The sequence below is a fragment of the Balaenoptera physalus genome, assembly GCF_965194825.1.
Source record: "Balaenoptera physalus genome assembly, chromosome: 7".
Classification (NCBI taxonomy): domain Eukaryota; kingdom Metazoa; phylum Chordata; class Mammalia; order Artiodactyla; family Balaenopteridae; genus Balaenoptera; species Balaenoptera physalus.
In genome coordinates, this window is record NC_138886.1 from 35,504,150 (window position 1) to 35,530,345 (window position 26,196).

Here is a 26,196-nt window from a genome sequence, read left to right on the forward strand (position 1 = left end):
ACTCTGTATGACAGGCTCTAGGTCCATCCACCTCACTACAAATAACTCAGTTTCATTTCTTTTTATGGCTGAGTAACAGTCCATTGTATATATGTGCCACATCTTCTTTATCCATTCATCTGTCGATGGACACTTAGGTTGCTTCCATGTCCTGGCTAATGAACATTGTGGTATATGACTCTTTTTGAATTATGGTTTTCTCAGGGTATATGCCCAGTAGTGGGATTGCTGGGTCGTATGGTAGTTCTATTTTTAGTTTTTTAAGGAACCTCCATACTGTTCTCCATAGTGGCTGTATCCATTTACATTTCCACCAACAGTGCAAGAGGTCAACTTGTAATTCTAAGATACTTGACCAAACTGCCCACCATATACTTAGAAACATAATTTGTAGATTTTAAAAACTAGGAATCATTCTAAATATACACTTAAGTATAGAAAATAAAGTAATGGAAATCTGTACCTAACCATTTAGCTTTATCAAATCAACATTTACCCTTAATTTATTTGTTTCCCCCTAAGCATTAACGATATAGTTGAGATCCTCTGTGTAACTCTCCTTCCCACTTCCCATTCATCTCCTTCCCTTTCCAGAAGCTGCCATGGTCTTAAAGTTGGTGCCTGCCATTCTCATGTTTTAATACTCTTACCATTAATAAATATTCCAATAAACAATAGTATAACTTTGAAGTGCTCAGATTTCACAAAAATGGTAACATTCTATAAATATTTTGAAGTATTTTTAGGTTATAATAGTTTCACAGACTAAGGTGAGTGGTGTTCTTTGGATTATCTATCTGAATAAAGGTTTGGTAACACTTGACTACAAACCTACCTGGGTCTGGTATATTTTGGTGGGGAGAATTTTGATTATTAATTCAGTTTCTTTAGTGGTATTGGTTCATGTAAGTTTGTTCTTCTTCAATTATTTTGATTAATTTATACTTTTGCAGAGAATTATTTATTTTATCTGCATTTTCAGATTTAACATTGAACTTTATTTTTTGTTTGTTTGTTTTTTGGCCACGCAGCATGCAGTATCTTAGTTCCCCCACCAGGGATCAAACCTGTGCCCCCTGCAGTGGAAGCACAGAGTTTTAACCACTGGACAGCCAGGGAAGTCCCTAACATTGAACTTTATGAAGTTTATACAGTATTCTCTTTAAGTAAAAAATTATACTGTATTTTAAGCTATTTACACTTTTTCACTCATTGTTTATTTGTATCTTTTCCTTTTCTTCAAGCAGTTTTTCCAGAAGTCTCTTTTCTTTTGAAAAGAAAATGTTTTCAAAGAACCAGCTTTTGGTTTTGAGGATGCTATTAATCATGTTTCCTATTTCAGTAATTTTGGTTCTTATCTTTATAATTTCCTTCTTCCAACTATCTTCAGATTTAACCTGTTGTTGAGTTTCTGGATCTTTTTGGGCTTTTTTGGGTATTGAAAGTTATAAGGCAAACCTATAGGGTAACATAAAGAATTGCTTTTATAAATCACTATCCATGGTGGCACCAAGTTTCCAGAAGAAAGGATACCCATAAATGATTTGGGTCTAAGATTCTACTATGGTTTGAATGTTTGTGTATCCCCCCACCCAATTCATGTGTTGAAATCTAAACCCCAAGGTGATGGTATTAGGAGGTGGACCCTTTGGGAGGTGATTAGATCACAAGGGCGGAACTCTTGTAAAACAGACCCCACAGAGCTCTCTAGCCTCTTCCACCGTGTGAGGACACAGCAAGAAAGTGCCATCTATGAGGAAGCGGCCCTCACAAGACACTGATTCTGCACCATGGTTGTGGTGAGACATAAATTCCTGTTGTTTACAAGCCACTCAGTCTATGGTAGTTTGTTTATAGCAGCCTGAATAGACTAAGACAGATTCTACAGAATATTAAGAGCAAATTACAATTACAAAAAGGTACTAGAGCTCTTGATATACTCCCAGCGCCCCACTCATCCTGGAGTAGCCTCTTTACATGGTGAGTACTGTTTTCTATTTCAGTTTGCCTCATATAGAGCCGCTTATGATTGTCCCTGCCTCGCCAGTTAGAGTGAGTGGAATTAGGGAAGGGCGATGCCACATTCCCCTTAGAGTATCTTTCACATGAAGAAGCTATTTATTAACATCTATAGAGCTGTAGTTCTGAAACTGAAGGGGAGGGGCCCTCAGACAGCTGTAACTACCTACCCAGTCTCCTATTTGGATCCTATACAGTCTAGACTGATGTGGCTCTACAGAGCTATACAGTACTATAAACACTTTCCAAAGCTAAATGTAAATTATATTTTGATTATCCACATCGCTGGTCCCCTCCATTAGCACAGACAATTGATAGTTGGCTATATAATTTATCTACTATTCTGGATTAGCCACACCACTGATCTTCTTCATTAGTGTGGATAATCTAGAGTTCTTCATCTATGGCAGCAATGAGGCTGCCAAATTTGCTTTATGGTAAATTAAAAATTATCTAAATCTAGATTTCAGGGATAAGTTCCAAATGCTTTTAATATATTTCCTATCTACATTAACAGGAGTGACTAGTAAGCAGTATGTGTCCAACTCTAATTGTTTTTCCTTAATTGAACAAACATAAATGCTAAAATTATACCCTTTTGCTTTAAAGAGGTAAGCAAGCATAAATTGTACATCTGTGTGATTTGTGTGGCAGTGGACTGCTTATGTGAATATGTTCGCTAAACAACATCTGAGTTTTGGCAACAAGGAGGAATACACAGAGCAGTAAAAGATCTAGAGATGATAATTCTGCAAAAAAAAAAAGGTATTCTCAAACTAGCTTTTCAGTGTGAGTTCTATAGAAGTGAGGTAATTATACTGCAAGGTCCCTCCGTCTGTATCCCCATACTATGAATCTGATCACATTGGAAATAACAAATCAGTGCTGAGAGCTCTCCCTGTACAACTTCTTTGCTTTGGAAATAAAGAAACTGGAGACCAGGGAGAAAAAGTGGGTTGTTTTAAGTCACAGGGTTAAGTCAGTAGTAGAGCCAAAATTAAAACTGAGGATCAGAGCTCCATCCTATCTTTCATATTCTATCCCTTCACTCCACGGTCCTGCTGTCCCAATGTGGAAGAAAAACTCCATCTGTTGATGGACTCTGTCCCCCACTTTTTCTTCTCCAGACTTTTTGTCTCTCCCCGTATGGTAGAGCTCTGCCCCCAAGGTCTGCGCTGGTGAAGTGCCATGGTCAGAACTCAACACGTGACCTGCAATACCATTCCATCCTACTGCTCACACCTCTATCCATTTTGTAGACTCCCTACCTCTGCATGCTTTCCACCTCCTGTCATCAGATCTGACTTGATATTAGTATATTTTGGTTTCTAGGCTATTAGAAGCCTATCTGGAGACTGGGAGTGTATTTCTCCATACAGATTTTCTACTTCTTGTGCCACTGCCTTTCCTCCTCTGTCTCAAGATTCCCAGAACGTATGGGCTGTGAGTCTACTCTTACTGCATCCTGCCTCCAGGATGAGCTGCTGCTGTTTCATGCTTAATGAGGTAACTGGCTAGGAGACTCACGCCCACCTCACAGCAGCAAGTTCCTGCTTTGACGCCTCAGTATCTAGGACACACACAGTTTGGCCCTTTCAGTTAGGGTTAGGAAATATGCAGGTTGGATAGGGAATTGGGGCATCTGTGGGGTAGGCAGGATGGTTGATGATGCAGCACCTCCGTCTTTCCACTAGCGAGCGTCAGGGTTTGCATGGGAGTGGTAAAGATTTAACTGAACACTGTACCAGGGAAAACCAGAGATACTGGAGAACTATACAGAAAATCTAAAAATCACGATTTGGCTGGGTCAAAGTGCTAGTAATCCTAAGAACTCGTGAGAACTGTAACCATTCTACTGACTACTATTATTTGTCTGAATGATTCTATGAGTTGTATTTGTTTTAGACTAACATGCATGTATACTTAAAACATTTAGAAGAATGTGCTCTGACAGATCTGTTACTCTGGTAGGGATAGGAGAAGCAAATCAGTTGAAAATATATTAAGTCTTACTTCAAGATATTAGTTTATAAAAGAAATGTGTTCAGAATTACTCGGGCTCATCTTTCAGCAACCACTCCTGAACAACAGAATGCTTTATGCCCAAATTCCACTTAAACTTACATGTCCGTAATGGCCTTCTTGTCCGCAGTTGTAGCAATACACTAAGGCTGATTGTCCAGAAGGGGTCTTTGGCTTTTTGGGTGGTCCAGGTTTGGTCTGCAACATGAATATTTGTGAAGATTTAGTGAATGTCAGAAGAAAATTAAAACCTCGTTCTTTCCAAAAGAACTTTTTAAAAAAATATATCCTCAAGGTTTTTATTTATTTATTTTTGGCTGCATTGGGTCTTCGTTGCTGTGCACGGTCTTTTCTCTAGTTGCGGCGAGCGGGGGCCACTCCTTGTTGCGGTGTGGAGGCCTCTCCTGTTGCAGAGCACGGGCTCTAGGCGCGTGGGCTTCAGTAGTTGTGGCGTGCGGGCTTCAGTAGTTGTGGCTCGCAGGCTCTAGAGCACAGGCTCAAGTAGTTGTGGCACACAGGCTTTGTTGCTCTGCGGCATGTGGGATCTTCCCGGACCAAGGCTTGAACCCGTGTCCCCTGCCTTGGCAGGTGGATTCTTAACCACTGTGCCACCAGGGAAGTCCCAGGAGGCAGTATTTCTAAGGAATCGCTTACCCAAAAAAAGTTCTTGGGACTTCCCTGGTAGTGCAGTGGATAAGAATCCGCCTGCCAAGGCAGGGGACACGGGTTCGAGCCCTGGTCCGGGAAGATCCCACATGCCGCAGAGCAACTAAGTCTGTGAGTCACAGCTACTTGAGCCTGCGCTCTAGAGCCCACGAGCCACAACTACTGAAGCCCACGTGCCCTAGAGCCCGCGTGCCACAACTACTGAGCCCATGTGCCACAACTACTGAAGCCCACGTGCTCTAGGGCCCACATGCTGCAATTACTGAGCCCGCGCACCTAGAGCCCGTGTTCTGCAACAAGAGAAGCCACCGCAATGAGAAGCCCGTGCACTGCAACAAAGAGTAACCCTGCTCGCCACAACTAGAGAAAGCCTGCGTGCAGGAACAAACTGCATGCAGGAACAAAGACCCAACGCAGCCAATAAATAAATAAATAAATAAAAATAAATAAATAAATAAAATTAAAAGAAGAAAAGAAATACTGCCTCCTACAGTTTAGTGTGGAGACCCCATATTCAGATGGTTCTGTGTATTGAAGTGTGTAACATGGTAACAATTCTTTTATTCTTAACATCAACGTGTGCTTTCCTCACCTTCCTCGCTCCTCATTCCATTCCGCATTGTGCCCAATACTGTGTTCCATATTAGGTATCTCAGAGGAGAATAAAAGCCCAGTAGAACATGACAGACGTAAAAATAGATAACGACAACAATGTAAGCACAGTGATAGAAGCATGTACAAGGTATTAATGGAGTGCCAAGGGGGACCCATCATTGGATGGGTAAGGAACTCACGTAAAGCTTCCCTTGAAATATAAAAAATTTAAATTTACTCTCAGAATTAGGTGTAAATCAAATGGAAAATTTTAGGTAGAGGGTAAAGAGAAATTAGGATGCTTTCCAGGTTTCTAACTTGGGTAAACTGGTGAGCAGTAGTGTCAACAACTGATTCAGAAAAGGTAGGAAAAGAAGGCAGAGTCAATTTAGTGGGAAAGATGATGAAGTCTTTTTTGGATGCTGAGTATCTAGGTGGAGATAGATGTCCACCAGGCAGTTATCTGTGTAAGATAAAGCTTAGAAAACACGTCTGTGCTGAAGATTAGATCTGAAAGTAAGCTGCATTAATAGTGGAGGCTGAAATGACCAGAGTGGACGGTATCGCCATAGCCAGATGGGTAGCAGTGAGCTAAAGATGGAACCCTGGGAACAACAACACACGAGAGGCAGGCAGAAAAACCTATGAAAGAGACAGAGAAGAAGAGGTTAAAGAACGCAGAGCCACAGAGAATAGTCATAGACCTTAGAGTAGTTTCAAGATGGATGAACTTATCTACGATGTCAAATACAGCAGAGAAGCCTAGTGAGGTTAGGGCTGGGAAACACCCTTAGATTTCACACTGTTCATGGATAACTTTATTGTGAGAATATTGGAATCAGTAAGAAGGTAGAAAGAGTAGAAAGCAATAGGTTGAAGAGTGAAGGAGATGCATTCAAAGGTGGTAGCACTATAAAGAAGAGCAAGGAAATGATTACCCACAAAAGCCAGGACAGTGGTTACTTCCTGTGTGGGAGAAAATAGAGCACAGAAGGTCTCAGGGTAGCTGCAATTTTCTATTTTTGAACATAGTGGTGTCATATAACTTAAGTGTGTTATATAACTAATTTATTAAATTGTACACATATGTTTGATGCACTTTTCACTATGTATATTACATTTCGTAACAAGAAATGTTTAAAAAAATGAATGGAAGTTGAAGAAAAGTAGACAGTAGGTATATATTATTTTAAGAAGCATGAGTAAGAAGGGGCAAAATAAGATCAGTCAGTACCTAGGAGGAGGATTTGGTGGAGTTTGTTAATAGAATGGGAGAGACCTGAACATGTAAGAAAGCTAATAGAGGTGGAGAAGTTGAAAACACAGAGAAAGGATGGATAGAGCAAAACTCCTGACGTGGCACGGGCTTTAAACAGGAAGAGAAAAAACTAATTCCCCCCCATATTTTTTGGAGATTGGAAGGATGAGAATAAATTTGGATAAGTTTATTTCTTATATTCTTTATTGGGTGTCTACAAAGAGGGCCAACTAACTGGTCTGTCAACTGATTTTGTTGTTATTTAATGTGGCGAATAGGTAGTCTGTGGGATGTTTTATTTTCTTGATACAGGAAAATAATCTATAGGTTATACAAATAACCTTCTTCAAACAACTTTACTTTTAGCTCCATTTCCTAAATTGAAAAACTGGAGGATGACAATAACCTTAAAGATGTTTTCTAATGAAAATACAAAATGGAATTTATGATCTCAGCTATTACCAATTGGGATATAATCAAAAACACAGTCAACAAATGTCTTATATCCTCTAATAAAAAACGTGGGTCACGAATTAAGACTAGCTAAAAGCCATTAAATAGTTTTTTAAAAAATTAATTAATCTATTTATTTATTTTTGGCTGCATTGGGTCTTCATTGCCGTGCACGGGCTTTTTCTAGTTGCAGTGAGCGGGGGCTACTCTTCATTGTGGTGCACGGGCTTCTCATTGCAGTGGCTTCTCTTGTTGCAGAGCACAGGCTCTAGGCGCACGGGCTTCAGTAGTTGTGGCACGTGGGCTTCAGTAGTTGTGGTGCACGGGCTTAGTTGCTCCCCGGCATGTGGGATCTTCCCAGACCAGGTTCAAACCCGTGTTCCCTGCACTGGCAGGCAGATTCTTAACTATTGCGCCACCAGGGAAGTCCCTTAAATACAGTTTTAACAGGTATGCACATAAGCATGTAGAACTCGTGCAGTGGTTTACAAATTTGTTCAGGTAGTAGAGCACCGGGAAGACATGAAATTACTAAGCAGAAATAATTTTTCCATCTAAAAGATAACTATATTATTTGATGTGATACAAAATTGCAACCATGAGTGTATGTGGTTTAAGAGAAAGAAATAAAACCAAAAGAGGTGGTACCATGGATGTGAAGGTAGAACAGATGATGTTTCAAGGAAGAAGTTGTCAAAAGCTACTGGTGAATCAAATACAATGGAGACTACAAAAATCCATTGGACTTAACAGGCAGGAAGTTGTTGGCAACTGGAAACTGGTGTGAGCAGTTTCATTTGAGAGGCAGAGGCACAAGCCAGATTGTACGGGGTTTATTGAAAGTAGAAAGATGCTAAAGAACAGAACATAGATGACTTTTTCAAGAAACCACACTGTGTATGGGAGAAAGGAAGGGGACATGTAGAGCAAAATGTAAGTCCAAGGATGCCTCCATTAGTGACATTTACCAGAGTGCTGGGCACATGGCATGAGCATCTATATACATTCTTTCATTTATCTATTCAAAAAATAATTATTGAGTATCTAATACATGCCAGATACTGTTCTAAGATTAGCTAATTGAGAAGTGAGCAAGACAAAAATCATTGCTCACATCTCCAGTGGTGGAAGACAGATGAACAAAACCAACAACACACACACACACACACACACACACACACACACGGACAGTATCAGATAGTAATAAATGGTATGCAGGCAATTAAAACAGTTATGTAAATGAGTCATTGGTGGTGACTCAGATTGACTTTGGGGGAAACTCACTGGGAAGGTCATTTCTTATAACAAAAAACCCCCAAGTATGTGATCACTGGGGAAACAGCATTCTGGGCATAAGGCATGGGGAACAGGTAGTGCAAAGCCCTAAGGTGAGCATAAGCTTGCTATATTTGAGTATCTGAAAAATATCTATAACTTGGAAGTGTAGTATGTGAAGGAAGACCAGGAGAAAAGGAGGTTCTAAAGGTGAAGAGGGACCAGATCATAAATAAGGGTGAAGAGCGCTGGATTTACTTTATGTGGCATGGGAAGCTAGTGTGAAGCTAATGGTATGGGCTCAACAACTAACTGGCAACTGTTAGCAGAGAGTATAACCAATGAAAGAATAATCCACCCCCCAAATTATACACGTTCTCTGAAAAACTTACCTATGTTTAAAAGTTTCTCTACTTATGTTTGTGCAAATACATGACAACTTATCTCTGAGCCCAGAATTCTAGATTGAGAAGGAAAATACGCTCACTTATGTTTAGTCCACGGAATAAGAGTTCCATTGGTTCAAATCCTATGCAAAAGGACAAGATGAATCAGGAAGTAATTATGAGGAGAGCTGATGAGAACCAAATTAGCAGGGATATCCAAACATTGGAACTTGACTGGTACGGATACAAGTAGGGACTTCCTCACAGGAGGGGCCACCTGTACCCCTACGGCACTTCTGGCTTCTCCTTGGGAGCACAGAACATAAGGATAGTCACACCACTACACAACTCTTCAGTGGTTCATTCCTATCACCTCCTCTCAGAGTAAAGGCCACAGTGCTCCTGATCCTCCTTTCCCTATTTCACCCTCCAGTATACTAAACTGGTTATTTATTATGTTTATCATCTGCTTCCCCATTTCTAGAATGCGAGGTGCATGAGGGCAGGGATCTTCATCTAGTCCACTATGCATCCCTATGCCCAAAATCTAGAGTAAGTGTGCAACTATGTGCAAACTATGCAACTATGTGCAAACTATGGCTGGCAGGTCAAATCTGGCCTCCTGCCTGTTTTGTTTGGCCTATAAGGTAAGAATGATTTTAACATTTTAAAATGGTTTAAAAATTTTAAAAAAGAATGTTTTGTAATATGTGAAAATTATATACAATTCAAAATTCAGTGTCCATAAATAAAGTTTTATCGGAACACAGCCAGGCTGCTTTTCATGCTACAGGGATCAAGTTATGACAGAGACCATTGAGTGGCCTGCCAAGCTAAAATATTTACTATCTGGCTCTTTACAAAAAAAGTTTGCCAACACCTGACCTAGAGCATAGTAAGTGCTCAATAAATAGGTGGTGAATGAGTAGATGTTACAGCCTCTAAAATTTTAGAGTGAAAATGAATTATGCAGCCAATAAAAGTATTTAAAGTAGATATGAATACTGAAAATCTCTGCTACTGATTGAGGATACAGAGCAACAGCTTTATAGAATTTCTCTGAATTTAATTATTTTATTGCTTAAGTCTGAGGAAATTACAAGTAGTACTAAATGCTGTTCAATCTGTCTGTAGCACTCTTCCCCCAGATAAATATGGTAAGCTCCTTCACCTCCTTCAAGTCTTGGCTCAAATGTCATTTTCTTAGTAAGGCCCTCCTGACCACCCTATTTAACGTTGCTAGCTCCCTCCAACTGGTGTTCCCTACGCTGCTTCACTACCCTCCCTCCCTTCCTTTTTTAAAACTCCATGGCACTTACTACATCTGACATACTGTATATTTTACTTGTTTGTTTTGTCTATCCCCCAACTTGAAGGGATTCTGTCTGTTTTTTTGTTCAGTGCTGCACACCAGATCCTAGAACAGGCCTAGGCATATAGTAGGAGTTCAGCAAATATTAATGAATGAATAATCAGGTAATGCATATATAAAGTGCACGGCCCATAGTAAGCATCCAATACATTTTACTTATTGTTAATAATTTGGATACTTTGGGAAATTATATCAATTTTTATGTCATTAAGGGACAATGTATAAAATTATGCTTTGATATATTAAAAAGGCTGAATAAATTAATACAGCTTCCTAAGCATCTCTCATACTTTACCTTGAGAATTAGCTATGTACTCTGGCAGAACCAGGAAGGAATTAGTAATACAAAGAGAATAGGAATCAGTCTTATAGTACCAGTAATAGAGAGATCCTTCTTAATCAAGATTTTGAAAGCATGTTTCATGTTGATACTTATTTTATTTTGAAAGAAATCTCATTCAAAAAGCTTCATATTTAGCTCCACTGTTCATTTATGCCCCTGGATGAAGTGCAAACATTTGGATGTTCATTCATCTGAATAATATCACTAGTTAAAAACTTCCATTATTACTAATAAAAATAGCAACAGTATTTATATTGTGCTATGGAAATTTAGACTGTTTCACAATAATTAATTAGTAAATGACATGACAAACACTATCTACATACTCTCATTTTAATAAACTATCATGTACTAGGATTTAATAGGAATGAAATCAGCCTAGATCTTACCTAATTAGAGAACATTTCTGTATTAGAAAATACAGTACTGAAAATTCAATAATTATTTCCAGTGGACAAGTTTTCATACTATGATCTAACAAAAATCTTACAGCTATTTAAAGTGTTAGAAATATAAATTTGTGACTCAATATTTCTGCCTTGGAGCGTGCCTTTATTTTTAATTAACAGTAAAGGTCCAATTTAAAGCAGAATGTGTCAACTGATTAGCTCTAAGTTCAAGATTCTGTCATACATGTCTGTACCGCAGACAAAAAGTTAAATGCAAGGGAATGAATGTAGTTTTTAGAACTTTTTTTAAAGTTAAAAGATTTATCTAAAGACTTTGACCCAATGGATAACCAAATGAACTATTTATGAAATCAGATCTTTTTCTTTTCTTTTTTTTTTTTGTTACAGACATTTAAATAATCTGTATTTGTAGGGTGATATCTTAGAGATTACTTTACTATCAATATATAGAAGTAATAACCTGGTAGATAGCGTTACCTATGAAAGGTCCATCCCATCTGCTATTCTTGCTGAAAGCTTTTCATGCACCAGTAAACTCAGTAAATATCAGAAGATAAAGCATAAGCCTACCACGCCACGGATTTACTCCTAATGTCTCCTCAAAGTGCAGCCCGATGCAACGATTACAAATGATTTTCTTCTAATGTCATTTTACATAACCCTTTTTTCTGCATGAGTAGTTAGTGCGGAATGAATGAATGAATGCCATTAAAACAGTTAATCATTATCTAGGACACTGGCCTTACTCCCTTCTCTACTAGGAATCTCCATGACAAAGGCCAAGAGATCAAAACGCCAGAGCTGCCTCAGTGTCCTATTTCTAACAGTAATTTTTTATGCAAATGACCTGCTGGGCATCTCTCTCTGTGACCTTGGGCTGCTCTTATCTAAACTGACTTTGATCCAATGAGGGCTTGTATCTAGTTGAAGCTCATTACTATATACGATCTGCAATCAATTGCACTAACTAAAGGGAATTTTCTACTCTTGTGAACACAAAACAGACTTATTTTTAAAATCATACATATGCTTAAAGACTAGACTATATGTTTTTATTAATCTGTTATATGAGTATATATTAAAAAGCAAATATATTAAGTACTTGAAGTAAATGTATTAATGACCAAATGTAACATTGATAAAGCACTGAGCTTAGCTCCAGTCTTTCTGAACAAGTCACATTTGTATATACACCTCTCAAATCAATTATGCTTTTCATGTTTGAAAACTACCTTACTCTTTCAAAAATATTTCCAATTTCTTCTTTTAATAAACTCAATAATAGCACAAGCCTCCTCCCAATATTCAAGTATTTAAAAATATTCAACCCAAGTAATCAAATAGGACTTGCCAAGACAATGTTACAACAAACCAAAAGCTTGCCAACATAGTCAAAGTCCACTAGTTGAAGTGACCTAATGGCATGAATTTGACATTCAAGCAAAACAAAAGTTTGAATTTAAAATATACTTTTCCCCCCTATTTAAAGATATTATTTTTACTACCTACTCTAGAGCTCAGATATAGTTTTCTAAGTATTTTATTTAGTTTTATGAAAAGTAGCCAGGGAAAGAATGGATGCCCTCCCTTTCCTTTGGTATTGTTCACAATATAAATGCCAACAGAAATGTAACTGGTACATATTCAAGGAAAATCACAGCTGGGGCCTAAAGGAATCAAAGGAAGAAATTTTAAAGTTGGGCAAATAGTTTTGCAGTGCACTGAACCAAAGCTGAGTCTGAAAAGGCAAAAAACGATCCCATATGACCAAAGATACAAAGGCTAATGTCTTGTCCTCCATTTTCAGTGTTTTTCTGGGGTGGGTCCTCACACCTGGGGATCTGAATTCCAGGTCTATTGCACCCATGGTTTTAGACAAAGCCTTCCATTTGCATACTGTTCCGACAAATATTCACAGTATTACTTCCCTTTGAGAAATTCGGGGAAGAAAGTCTCTCCTCAAGCTAAAGGTTTTGAAACTATTTTAAAACAAAGCTTCCTTTATGAAGATTTTTAAGCTCCTTTTTTCCTCAGTGAAAATAAAGAATTCAATTGTATTCCAGTGGACATTGCTACTAATTTCCCCTACATCCTAAAAATGCCATTAAAAGCACCATATATAATGATATACCTATATTTTTTATGTGTTAAAAAACTGTTCCCCTACATCCTAAAAATGCCATTAAAAGCACCATATATAATGATATACCTATATTTTTTTATGCGTTAAAAAACTATGTCATGTACCCAACAGACTCCCAATCCATTGGGTAATTCCTTAATTAGGCAGATTTTTGAAACATGTATTATGTACACAACAGACCGGAACGTCTCCTTTGGAGCATTTTCTAGTCTATCGGGTGATTACATCATTAAGCCACACATGCTACGTAGAAAAAATCCTTATGAAAATTCATGAAAAAATGTACAGCACAACATTAGCATGCAGCAGACGTGTATCCTTTTGATATTTTCTCTGTTAAAAAAAAAACTACATGAAGTAATTAGTCCAGGTCATAAAAACATGAGAAAGGTACCAGACACTGGTGAAAACGAAAATTGCAAAAAATTGTATTTCTCATGGTTTAGCAGAGAGTAATTTGCTTTATTGGAAAATAGATTCTAAAACAGTGTTCATTTGAACTGCAGCAGAATAAAGGGTGTTGCTTTATTGATTTGATATTTCCTACGTACATGTAATTTCTTCCCTACCCCTCTTTTGGATACTCTTAAGTTTTACAAGCCAATGGGTTGAAGGCTGCAAATGCCCAGTGTGGTTATTCAAGTCCTTGAAGTACTGTATGTTTGTACACTTATATCTTCATTTTACGTAACCTAGAGTGTAAGGGATTACGTGACTGTATCTTTTTCAAGTCAAAACTACGCTACAGTAATAAGAATAGAGGTAAACTGCTGGTATAACTCCCAACCAGATTATATATTCACAATGTTAAGTGTCAGGCAAAATCTGAAAGCCAATATATTTGAAGACTAAAAATGAATGAAGCATAAGTTTTATAAAAAGGAGCTATTAAATTTATTAATTTATGATTTTTCTTTTTGTAAATGACATTCTACCCCTACCCCCCAAAAAAGCCAACAACAAAAAAGAAAACCTCAGTAAGCAGGGAACAATGAACATATGCAAGACAGTAAGGATCACAGTAATTCACCCCCTGAATGTTCTAAATCTTCACGGCTTAGAAAGTATCCCAATTTTCTCCAAAGGTAGTGGCATTTATTCACTGGGCCATAGCTAATTTTACATGGAATGCAAAAATGTTAGTTTAAGTTTAATTTACCACCCTATTTAAATAAATCCAATGTAGCTCTCAAACTGCAGAGCTATCCCTCCGTCTATTTTAATTTTAAAGTAAGTTAGCAAAGGCTTCCTTCTTAATCCCCAGAGACTACCTACATAGTGACACAAACGCACAAATTTATGACAGCAACATAAATGCTCTTCTGAAGTAATGTGCAACATTAAGTGAAAATCGTTTCCTGGAAAGATATTATAGGTATCTATATTTTATTTGCCATCTTAAACATATCTGGGTCTTTATGGCCTTATTTTTAAAATGTATTTCCTTTTTATATTTCCTGGTGCAAATGGACTGCATAAATAAGCAATGTGCTATGAGGCTTCAGACCAGCCGATAAAACCTTTCAATTTTCATGCCAGCTTCTTCTTTTGTAATTCAAATCCGCCTGGAAACTGGCAGCTCTGAAAACTGAAACAAGCACTGCCACAAATACCTTGTAATGCTATCGACCTTGTCTGCCCATGCAGTGAGAAAGGGGGATGCGTATGTGTCTGCAGCCATCCAGATAACACAACTCATTTTTTTGGGGGTGGGGGGGATAACAGAAGCCAGCCCCAGACTCTGCACCCAAAGCAGTCATTACCAGTCACACTGGAGAATAAGTCTCTTCAAAATACACAGTGCATTTAAAAACCATATATGAGGCTGAGCCACTGCTGTCATTACCAATTTTAATTTAGCTCCTTCAGTTTGCCAGCCAGATAAACTCTTTAGTGCTGTTTTTTAATCTATTTGCCACATTTTATGTTTAAGATTATAGTAATATGGACAGGAGAAGGAATCACTTTTAGGGGAAATAAAGAAATAGATCCGCTTATCAGCGCCCATCAGAAAGTTCATTAATCAGCCAGGCTTTGTGCCCTCTAAATTGAAAGGTTAAATAATCCTCTCAGGAATATTTCTTGGCCCCTCCGCCAATTGTCCGGAGAGGAGCTGCCATTCATAGTACGAGGGATCGGTGACAGGGTATCTTACCACTGTTTGGACCCCAAACAATGATGGACAAATGGCCTGGTTTACAAAGAACCTTTTAGTACATGGATGGAAAACGACCACAAGCTTTGATGCAGGGTGGAGGGATGAGGAGGGCATGGAGACAGGATGTGGGGGAAGGGAAAGAGAAGAACACATACATGTGTGAATCCATGGATATTTTATCTGAATGTTTATTGGGGTAGACTATAAAACACAGAAACCACATTAATATACATCTCCCAACCACACGCAGGGCTTAACATATTCAAATCTGCTTATATATTTTGCATACAATTGCACATAAACTATCACTGAAAAATTGTAGAATAAAAGAACCACAGCTTTATTATATTTATTAGCTAATACAAACAGGATCCAAATAAGCCCCGAGATTTTCATTTTTGCCATAACTCCACATGACTTACAACACATACTTCTCCCCCTCCCCATGCCCCACCCGTGCTTATTCTACTGAAATACTCTTAACCATCAGTCACAAAGGCAGAGAATTCCACAGCTGTAAGTACCTGTTTAAAGGGGGGAAGTAATGCTTTTTTGCTTTTACAATATGCTCCATCTTAGCTCCTACATGTCTTAAAGAACAAACATGGAATAGGAATGCTCTTTGAAAGAATACCAATCACATCCCCTGAGGAAGTGCTTAATTTTGTGTTGTCCTTTTTGTTGGACCTATATGAGAATACGGGTGGGAGACTGCAAAACAACTGAACAAGCTCTTATAACTCAACATTTTGCTGTGAAATCAGGCTGGTTTCCGGCATCAGTCATGTGAAGGCACATGAAGCAGTTTTACCTGAAGTGCAAAAAACTGATATGCTATTTTGTTCAATTTCTCATCTGATTAACATAAACCCTCTACCACTAGCAGAAAGTATTATATTTGGTTATGATAGATGACTATATTCAGATGACACTGAAGTTACCACCTAAGAATTATACATTTATTAACAATATATTTTTTCAAAATGATATCATTATATCTTTATATGGCACACATTTTATTTAGTCATTTTCACTAAAAGAGAAAGTAGAGTTAATATGTTTGTGATCTACTCTTAATTAAAAGTCTTTATAATGATTTTTAGGCAAATCAAATTAAGAAAATAATTTGTTTGCTATAAAGTTACTCACCTACATTTCTAGAAAGAAGACAAGCATAAATAACTAGAAAATGAAAACTGAGGTAAATAATTTTAACAAAAGACACTGCTTGTGGGGATTTTAATTTCAATAGCTATAAGAAGGAAAAATTTTTAGGAGACAGACAGTAAAGGGGTCATTACGGATCTCCTCATCGTAGGCAAATAAAAGGCTTCACAATACATAATCTGAGTTTGGGCTATTAGTCCAGTTGCTGTCTCTACAGGAGTGAGGAATTTGTGGGTTTGCTGTATTGGAGCTCACAGAGTGCTGAACACAGGCTAAGTGTTAGGTATTGTGCTAAGTACTTTACATTTATTATCTCACTGCATACTTATAACAGCTCTAGAAGGCACTATACCCATTTTTCAGATGAAGAAACTGAGGGTCTCAGAAGGGAAATACTTTAACTAGGTTTGCACATCTAGTAAATGAAAGAGCCAGAATTTAAACCACTGTTTGATCCCAAAGCTGGCATTCTTTCCCCTATATTATGATAAAAAACATTCCTTAGTAATTTCCTCAGAAATAAGTCTGCCCTTTCAGCCCAATTTTATAGCACATTTTTCTAAGGACTTCAGTAAAATGAGAAGGAAATGTGGTATAAAGACAAATAAATGAAATGTGAGAGATCCAAGAAAGAGAGAATTGAGATTTTATTATATAAATGAAGTTAAGGAACAACCAAAACTTAATTCCCCTAACTGAAAAGAAATGTGGGTAATCCACAAATACATGCAAAGGAACAATATTTATGTAAAATGGGTATTTATAGACATGGATATATTACACATTATAAAGATGACCTTATAATCTAGCTAATAGATTCAATTCTGTATGATTTTTGAAAAACGGAATTAAAATATCGAGATAGCTTTATTACCAACTGATTCACACAGTGAATTATTTTTACAAAGCTAATATGAATTTCTGAACATTCCCATTGAATAATTCTTGTTTTTGAAATGTGATCTGCCAGTGTAGTGGTACACCAATTAAGGTGACTATCTATTTTAATTCCAAAGATACTAAAAATATATTTTTGGTTAAATGTCCTCTAAACACGAAGCATTTTTTTCATATAATAGTTTTGATATTTCTAAAAAACCAGAGTTGTTGGTCTTGGAGGACCACTGCCGAACTCAAAATAGCTGGAAGAAAATATTTGCAAATGTACAAAAATATGACTCTCATGACTTTCTGGCATGTGGGGATCAAATGGCAAATGAATTTCAAGTCTAAAATCTGATTGAGTTTATCAGTAATTCATTAACTTTTAGTCTTTTAAGAGATTTTGCTTCTAAAACCTTAAACTTAATTCAACTTAAGTTTACAACTGTAGTTTATACCATAACAGAAAATGTAACACGAGTTCAGAGAGATTGTTCATGTCAATAACTCAAGGGGTTCTTTCAGGAATCTTTTCCTGCAGATTAGTCAAATGACTGACCAAAACCTTTAAAGGTTATGGTTGATCATGACTGTGAATGACTAAGTGATTCCTAAATACTTAAGACCTGTTAGGAATTATTGTAATCTACCATGTCATTCACATGCATGACTACTAAAAGGAATGCTTAATACCAATATCACTGGTCCAGTATACTTTACTTTTATTCTTGCACTGAAATGTCCAGAGAAGATCATGACAAGCTCAATCACCTGGAATATATTTATTTAAGGAATACATGAATCACCCGTTCAAAGTACATATGAAAAATAATCACTTGAATATGCTAAAATTATTCTACCTAATAGTTGTATGCTCTTTACGTGTACTTAACATGACAAAGAATAGGTACCATTCAACACTTCAGATTTTTGAACTCTAATTTATTATATACTGTGCAGTGTTAAACTTCACGGATCTTGAAAATTCTCAGGCTACCTGTTTCCATTCATTTTTGTCATAACAGGGACAGTATTTCAAAGTGTAGAGCTTCAAGGAAAAAAACAACGTAGTTTGCTTTGGGATTATATGAATAATGTATGTGTTTTTTAAGGAAAAGAAAGAAAATATTTTAAAAATGTTATATATATATATTAAAATCATAAATACTTAGAAATTGGAATTTAATTACCACAAAATTTAAGTATCAAGAAGAAATTGCCCCTACAATGACTAACTATAATTCCTTTGTAAGTGAAGGTGAACATAACTAGGGAAAAGAAAAAAAGAGTTAGCAAATTTTGTTCAATTACATTTGAACAAAAGTCCAAATGTAATTTTCCATCTTTCTATCATCCTCAGGAGAAACATTATTAACAGGTAAGAAAATAAAGACCACAACAGGAATTTCTTTACATTTTTAAAACAGAAGTAAATCTTGAAGTCCATACAGTAAATATGTAAGTCTTAAACGTAACAGACTTTGCTGCCAGCCACTAAGGGGCATATAAACAAGCACAAGTATTGTTTTGTCAATTGAAGAAAGGAAGTTGCTGTTAGAGTTTTAGATGCAATTAGTTTATTATTAGCAGCATGTACTACATAAAAAATAAAAAGAAATCACAATGATGGGTGATTAGGACATTAAAGATATTTAGAAAATGACAAAAACACAGCTGTTTGTAGGCCAAAACTTTTGTAAAGAATCTTTTCTAAATTGTGTGAATGCTACATACTTTTCATTGCTTGATTATCTGAAACACTTAAATCTACATTAGAATTATTTTCATAAAGCACTTGATATTATTTAAATATATTAAAACAAGAAACAACTACTCAAAATATTCCATTATTGACTTCCCATTTAAAACAAATTAATTTTTGCATTAAAATATTAGAAATCAAATAAGTTGGGCACTCTCTCTGAAAGGGATGACACTTCAATATTTCTCTGGCAAAATGAAAATATGAAGGCGCTCCCATGTGCTTCAATAAATAGAAATAAACTACATTCAAATCTAATAATTTTATTCTACTCCCATTCAAAAACAAGTTTGTATACACACAATGTCTAGAGATCTGAGGAAACATTGTGAGAGGAAAAATAACATATGCATTTATAATTCACAACGTTCACTTTTTTCCCCTTCCTTTTACAGAAGCTTTAGAAAATTGCTTTTTGATGATTTGGCAAATTGTATTTATTTTTAAATGAATCTCATTTATTGAGATTGATAATTCCAGGTTTCATTTGCTTTGAAATTGCATTTTCCAATTGCTTCCAATGATAAGTTCTAGCAAATGTGGTTCAACATGCTAGTGAAAAAATTCAGTTGACCTATTCTGTAAATGTAGTAATTATCTTTTACACTAAATTCAAAACATGGTAAGATTGAACTAAAAAATTATTAGCAAAATGTTGACACTAAATTCTTTAAGAACAAGGTGAATGTTTAAATAAATATTAAAGCATTCACATAAATTTTCCATTTGAAAAAAATCTTTAAAAATTTTGGTCACTGTCCAAACGTATTTCTATCTCTGTTATCAGAGATGGAGTTTTAGAAAAATAAGTTATCAATGCTTATTCAGAAAATTCTTTTTATTCAGACACCAAAGTAACTTGAAACATAAAGCAGTGTGATTTACTTTATAAGTACTACAATGGAAAGATGACCCTGAGGTACTACAAAATAGTCATGTACCATCTGAATCCTCAGAGCATGATTATATTCACCTCAGTAGTGTTCTAGTATTAAGGGCATTTTTAATAAAAACTAAAACTCTGAAAATTTGACAGAGATGTAATATCTTAATAGCAACACTTAACCACAGTGATTCAAGACATAGAGGAAAAAACCTTACAATTTAAACAAGAGTATTCCCAGTTGTTAAGGAAACTGGCAAAGTGAATTGAACAACCAAAAATAAGAGCCTCCAAAATGAATTTATAAAGTCTTAGTTTGTGATAATTTGTATGCCAGGCCTCAAAAAAAGTATGAAGAAAAAGTTTATTTAAATAATTCTAAAATAGAGTGAGGCCTAGTTCTCACTCTATTTGGAGGTAGTTGACATTTTAAAATGCAGTATGTAACCAGTTCTATTTCCTTTGATACACACACACACACACACACACACACACACACACAAGAAAAAGGAAAGTCCTATCTCTTGATATCTACTGTGTGGATGGGGTTCTTGTGGGTTTTGCAGTTCTGCTTATGTAGCCGAGGAGCTCTCAGATTCTGAGATTTAGGATTCCCAACATATATTCAATGAAGAGAGAGAGACAGAGAATTTTTGTCCATGAAAAGAAAAGGTTCTGGCTTGAGGCTGACTTTTTAAAACGCTTTTAGACTCTTTAATTTTTTCTCATTTTAAGTTAAGTAAAATATATTCCATTTTAGTATTAGGTAGAAAATTGTTACCCACCCTAACTACGTCATAATTCCAGGATAAAGCCCTTTGTACAGCTATTGCCTCATAACCAAATTCCACTTTCTTAGTCTTTCCTTCTGGACTGTAAAACATAGTTCTAAAATTAAATTTAAATCTTTTGACATTTAGGGTTACCTATTCTATGGTATGGCAGAGAATGTTTTAGAGAGTAACATTTGTTTCCATACTGTGAAAATCCAGAAAACACATTTCTAAATTGATGTTTCCAGGTAAGGAGAGAAAACTGTGTGGCAAGATGGAATGATATTGTTAATTATTGTCTATAAGATATACTCTGGCATTCAACTGGTTCAGGTAAGACTACTATTAATTACTAGTAAACTCAGGTTACAAGCCTTTCCTAGATTAGAAAGGAAGACAAGGAAACTACTCCTCTCCATGTCCCTGAGAGCAAGTATTTTACTTTTTGAATTCTAGGCATTCCAAACATTATATATAAAGAAACATTTAAAACTTAATTCTTCCAAAAAGGTTACATTTGCGTCCTGTTTAAACTTTTAGTTAAAATAAAAGGTAGTAGGTTGTAACACATTTTAACAATGCACACAAAGAAATCCAAGCGCAAAATTAAACATAAAAGATGTATTGTCCTTTTTGGTTCTTAATACATAGGGCACCCAAATAGCAAACTCTTGGTTACTTTTTTAAGTAGATTAAAAACAAGATTAACAAAGTGTCCAAAGCATGTCAAATTATAGCCTCTACTAGTTAAAAATTCTGTTGGTTGTAAAACTCTGTTGGTGGCCATTTTGGCCTAGGATTTTTAATATAAATGAGACTAGAAATGACAGGGGATGGGGGAAGGGACTTTCCTTCTTGAATAGTTAAAGAGGGAAATTTTTTTATCTAGAATGAGTTATCTGAAAGATGAAAAAGAATATTCAAAGTTAGGCTTTACCAAAATCTGAAAATATAACAAATTAAAATATAAGAACAGTGCTATATTACTGAAGATTTTAAAAACTTTCTAAACATTTTTTGAAGGAGGTAAATACATAAACTATTTGGAGAAATTATTTAATTGCTAAATAAAAATTATATATTTTTCTTTTTCCCATGCTGGTCTCCAAATTGATAATCTAAAGTCATTAAATTACATGACATAATTTTATAGCCATTAAAATATATAAAGAAAAATGACATGGCCAAATAGTTGTTATAATATGGATACATATGTACATATACAAAAATATATGTAGTGTCTTAAGAGTTTTATTAGCATGTACGCTTTAGAATGATGGTCTTATTTTTTTATTAATGAAGTCTAGTCAAGTCTGGTTAAAAAGCTATTCTATTCAGATGTAAGTTGTAAAGGAGACTTTATTTGATCTCTCATGAAATTGCTGAAAATAGTGAACACCTCTCTTTTTTAATTTTCCTCTTATTTCAGAATGAGGAAAATGTGTTTTAAGGAATTTTTGATTTGATTTGATTTGATTTCACAGGTCCATTTACACCACTCAACTTACCATCTTTCTTATGTGTTTGAGAAATAAAACTCTGTTTAACCTATAGACATTTTCTTTTTTTTTTAAAGAAAGTGATTCCTGGATAGACCTTAAATTGTAGTAGCTAAACTTTAGGTTGTGTAAATGTCCTTCTCTTCTCACTGATTGAGAGTCAGATAAAAGCAATAGAAAACTTCTTAAATGTAGACATTTCCAAACTAGATATACAAATCAATTTCTCCCCTCAAAAAGCATAGTTCATTTTGGGTAAGAAATGGGCATGTTTTGGTTAGAAAAAGAAATTAATCAATGATTAAGTGTAGAAATATCCAGTTTTAAGAAGACTGGTTTAAATGAATATACAATAGCAGCTCTAACCTGGGCTTTATTACTCGGTCATTGCCCTGATTGACGCCACATTCACGTGTGAGGGCTACTATGAGTCAATAGATGGCAGTCCATCGCCTAGTAAAAGAGCTGAAGATGACTAAACTCATCATGCATCTTACTTTCACTCAAGATTAAATATTGCTTAATTGCACACATTAGGATATTTCCTATATGTATAATTATTTGGCTATTTTGCTGGATTGATATAGATGTACATGTTTATAAATATACTTGTTTTGCATTTATACTTGCACAGTAAACTAACTCTTAATTACTAATTATTAATTTAAACTTGATAATTATGAATTGTGATAGTTATTTCAATATTATTTTGAAAAATTAATCAGGATTCCAAATTAAGACAAACTTTTCAAAATGATTTTGTTAAACTTATAGATAGAATATACTGTAATTTCCCCAAAGGCAAATTCGTTTTGTTTTTATTTTTTTTCCCCCAACTATTCTTTTTACAATTTATGTTTTTCAAAAGCTACAATATTAAATGAACCTTCAAATATCTGTTATACTAAACATTGATTTCTATCCTTCTATGACAGTTATATAAAAGAATGCAGGTGCAAATAATGAAAAGAATGGCTTTAAAATAGTACTTTCTATACTTCAAGTTTTCAAGATCGGAATTTTCTAACTTAGGGGAAAAAGGAAAATTAATGCAATGTCAAATCCATTAGGCTATTACTTAAAAAAAATGTTGATGAAAAACTTGCTATACAGTTACAAAGAGTGACTGTGATCTTGAAAAGTATAATACATGATTGGATTCCAATTAAATTTAGGCTAAGAATTTCACCATAGCCTGTTAGGATAAAAAAAAATTGCTACCCTAACACAAACATAATGTATTCATATGAGTTACACCTGTAACATATATGTGTAACACATGTGTGTGTGTCTATGTGTGCGCTCGCATGTGCATGTATTTATTTATTTATTTATTTTTTTGGAGTAGGGGATAACACTAAAGATTTTTAACAAAACCCAATTTGGGATTGAGGATAGTTAAGGAATTACAGCTTTCTACCGAGAATCTTTAAACAAATTAAACAGTGATAACAATGTGAAAACAAACCACCTGATGTACTTCTTGGGCTTGTGATAGGCACAACTGAGTCTACTTATTGGTTTATTTTTACTCCATAAGAGGAGAGCAGTAAGAAGACGTGTTTTGTAGAAACTCTGCCCTTTCTATTTTTACTATGTCTTCCTATAAACAAAAACTTTTTAATAAGTTAAACTTTAAAGAACTGCTTTTAAATAAACTGCATAGCTGTATAATTACAAGAGTAATTTTTAATGTTGTCTCTTGCTCAGCACAACATATTTAATACATTAAAAGAAATGACGAGTAGGGCTATGGTGAATTATTGAAATTATTTAAGCTAAATAATAAAAATAAACTGACTTCATAATATTGAGCATTAACCAATTGATTCCACAACGAACTATTTTTTTTGCTCCTACTTAGCCTAAAATCACATTAAAAGGAAACCATAGAATTAAATAACTTGAATGGTATTAAGCAGATATTTATATACTTTGAATGTCAAGAGAAGCTTAAGGATATGACAGTTGAATTGTTCTATATGAAAGATACACTAAGTTTTTTCTAGCTTCACTGAAAAATATGTGTAAACATTTCAGTAAAGCCAGAAAAATGACAATGGAAGATGGTGTGGACTGTATGCTTGTGGACTGTAGATACAACATTTTAAAGGTGCTGGATTTCTACTATTTTTTTGCTTCTAGCATACTTCTCCCCTTTAATTTAATGAATGTGGTCTAGGAAGACTGAGAAATACCATGATGTAATCGTTAAATGATGTGAGTAATAAAAAACAATCAAAATCTTTGAACAGCAGGAAGATAAAGGATAGAGGAGTGGGCAGGGGAGAAGAGAAAAAGTGTATTATTGCTTTCTCAGTGCAAAAAAACTCTTTCAGATGTTTATTATCTTCCAGTAGAAGATGCTTGTCTATATTTTATGGTCAGCAGTTCAGAGAAGGGTAAATAGGCTGGGTCTTGGGGAAAATAAAAAAGGTGTTTCTACTTACCGTTAGGTGATACTGCCTCCAGATTTCTGGGCAAGCCTGGAAAATAAAAATATTGATCAGCTGGGAGCATGAAACAAGGTACTTTACAGCCTGTTGGTTTTGGCATAACCCAGCATCCACTGGTGTCGGTCACAGGAAAATAAGAAGCTTAACAGAAAGGGTCTGCATTTCAGCTTCAAAAACCTGGCTAGACAGTTTAATTGAATTTTACACTGGTTTAACACACTCCCTGCCATTGTCAGAAAGCCAGTTACAAAGTTTTCTCTCTCTTTTTTTTCTTTTCAGGTTAGAAGTTTGGGGTACTAAGATGTGATTAAGAGCCATAACTCGGTTAAACTGATAAATGAACAGCAGTGGTCAAAATCAATAAGACTCGCCAAGTACACCTTTTAAAAGAACATTTTGAACCTTGGTAGTATTGACAGAAAACAATTTAATAGCAATTGCTTTTAAGAAGCTTTCGCTGTAGTTATATATTTCTGATGTTTTACCTAATCACTTGCTACTAACTTTCAATACTCTATGACATAGATAACAAGAGAATTAAAAAAGCAAAACAAAAAACAACCTCAAGAATCTAAAGTTCATGCCTTTTCCCTTAAAAGTTGTCTTCTCCATCTTTACATTTATAGAGATATAACTTTAAAAACCCAATAAAACCTCAATACTTTGATAAAAGATGGATTTACCGAAACCAGAATAGGTAACAACAGAACAGAACAAAACAAAACAAAACAAAAGCAACAGCAGCAACAACAAAAACCAGTTAGGAGATATTTCCTTATGGATACACATATAAATCTTTCCTTATGCTTAAATTATGACTCTGTTAAGAGACACTTCTAACTGAGCTCTTTATGAATAGTTGATCAGTTTACTATCTTCTCAGAAAAAAGAACTGTCGAAGACAGAAAATATTTTTAATAACTATATTATAGCAATGATTTTAATAAATTAAACCACCAAGCTAAGTAAATGGCAATCCTTAAAGTGGATGTGAATTTATAGCTTTTGTTTAAAAATGCGTATATACACAAACATATACATACACATATGCATACCTAAAATTAGAATGAGTTAAATCTTTTTTAAACCTTTATAATTTTTGACATACACTTTGAAACAATTCTTTACCTGATCTATCATTCCTCTTTCATTTATTTTTCAGGGTAGGGATAAAAGTAACAAAGATGATTCACACAATCTAAAAATATTATGGATATGGCAATAATTCAGAAAATAACTTTTGAATGGCAAAATCTCTACTGATTATACCATCATTAGTGATGAGATCAAAAAAAGAGTAGGTATGTTCCAACCATGCTGAAAATTTTATCCATTATGCATCTTAAGCTTAACTATCCAATGTAACTTTCTAAAGAAAGGTGTGTAAATTAGACTATTTAGTGGTCAGCTTACCAATATAAATGTCACATTCATGTAAACTAAGGTGTCTGACTAAAAGAAAGCCACTTATAGACAGTAATTTCTGGATGAACAACACTGATCAAAAGGAAACTATTATTAGAAAGTAAAAAGTAGCTTCAGAAGCAAAGATCATGTTAGGTACCAAATAACAGACACAAACTTGTAGGACACAAAAGTTCTTACAAATGTGTTATGTATGTACACACATATATTTTTTATAAACGTATTTACACACATAGATCTAATGTACAAC

At 35.2% G+C, this 26,196-nt stretch overlaps 1 protein-coding gene across 3 annotated transcripts in view; it reads right to left on the reverse strand.

Moving 5' to 3' along the window:
* ZCCHC7 (zinc finger CCHC-type containing 7) overlaps window positions 1–26,196 on the reverse strand; it is a 243,451-nt gene that overhangs the window by 7,769 nt on the left and 209,486 nt on the right. For all 3 annotated transcript variants that reach the window (XM_082468678.1, XM_082468680.1, XM_082468679.1), the window contains exons 6-7: window positions 24,516–24,551; window positions 4,144–4,239 (exon numbers count right to left, since the gene is read on the reverse strand). In XM_082468678.1, coding sequence (XP_082324804.1) covers window positions 4,144–4,239; window positions 24,516–24,551 — 132 coding nt within the window. The remainder of the gene's footprint in view (window positions 1–4,143; window positions 4,240–24,515; window positions 24,552–26,196) is intronic.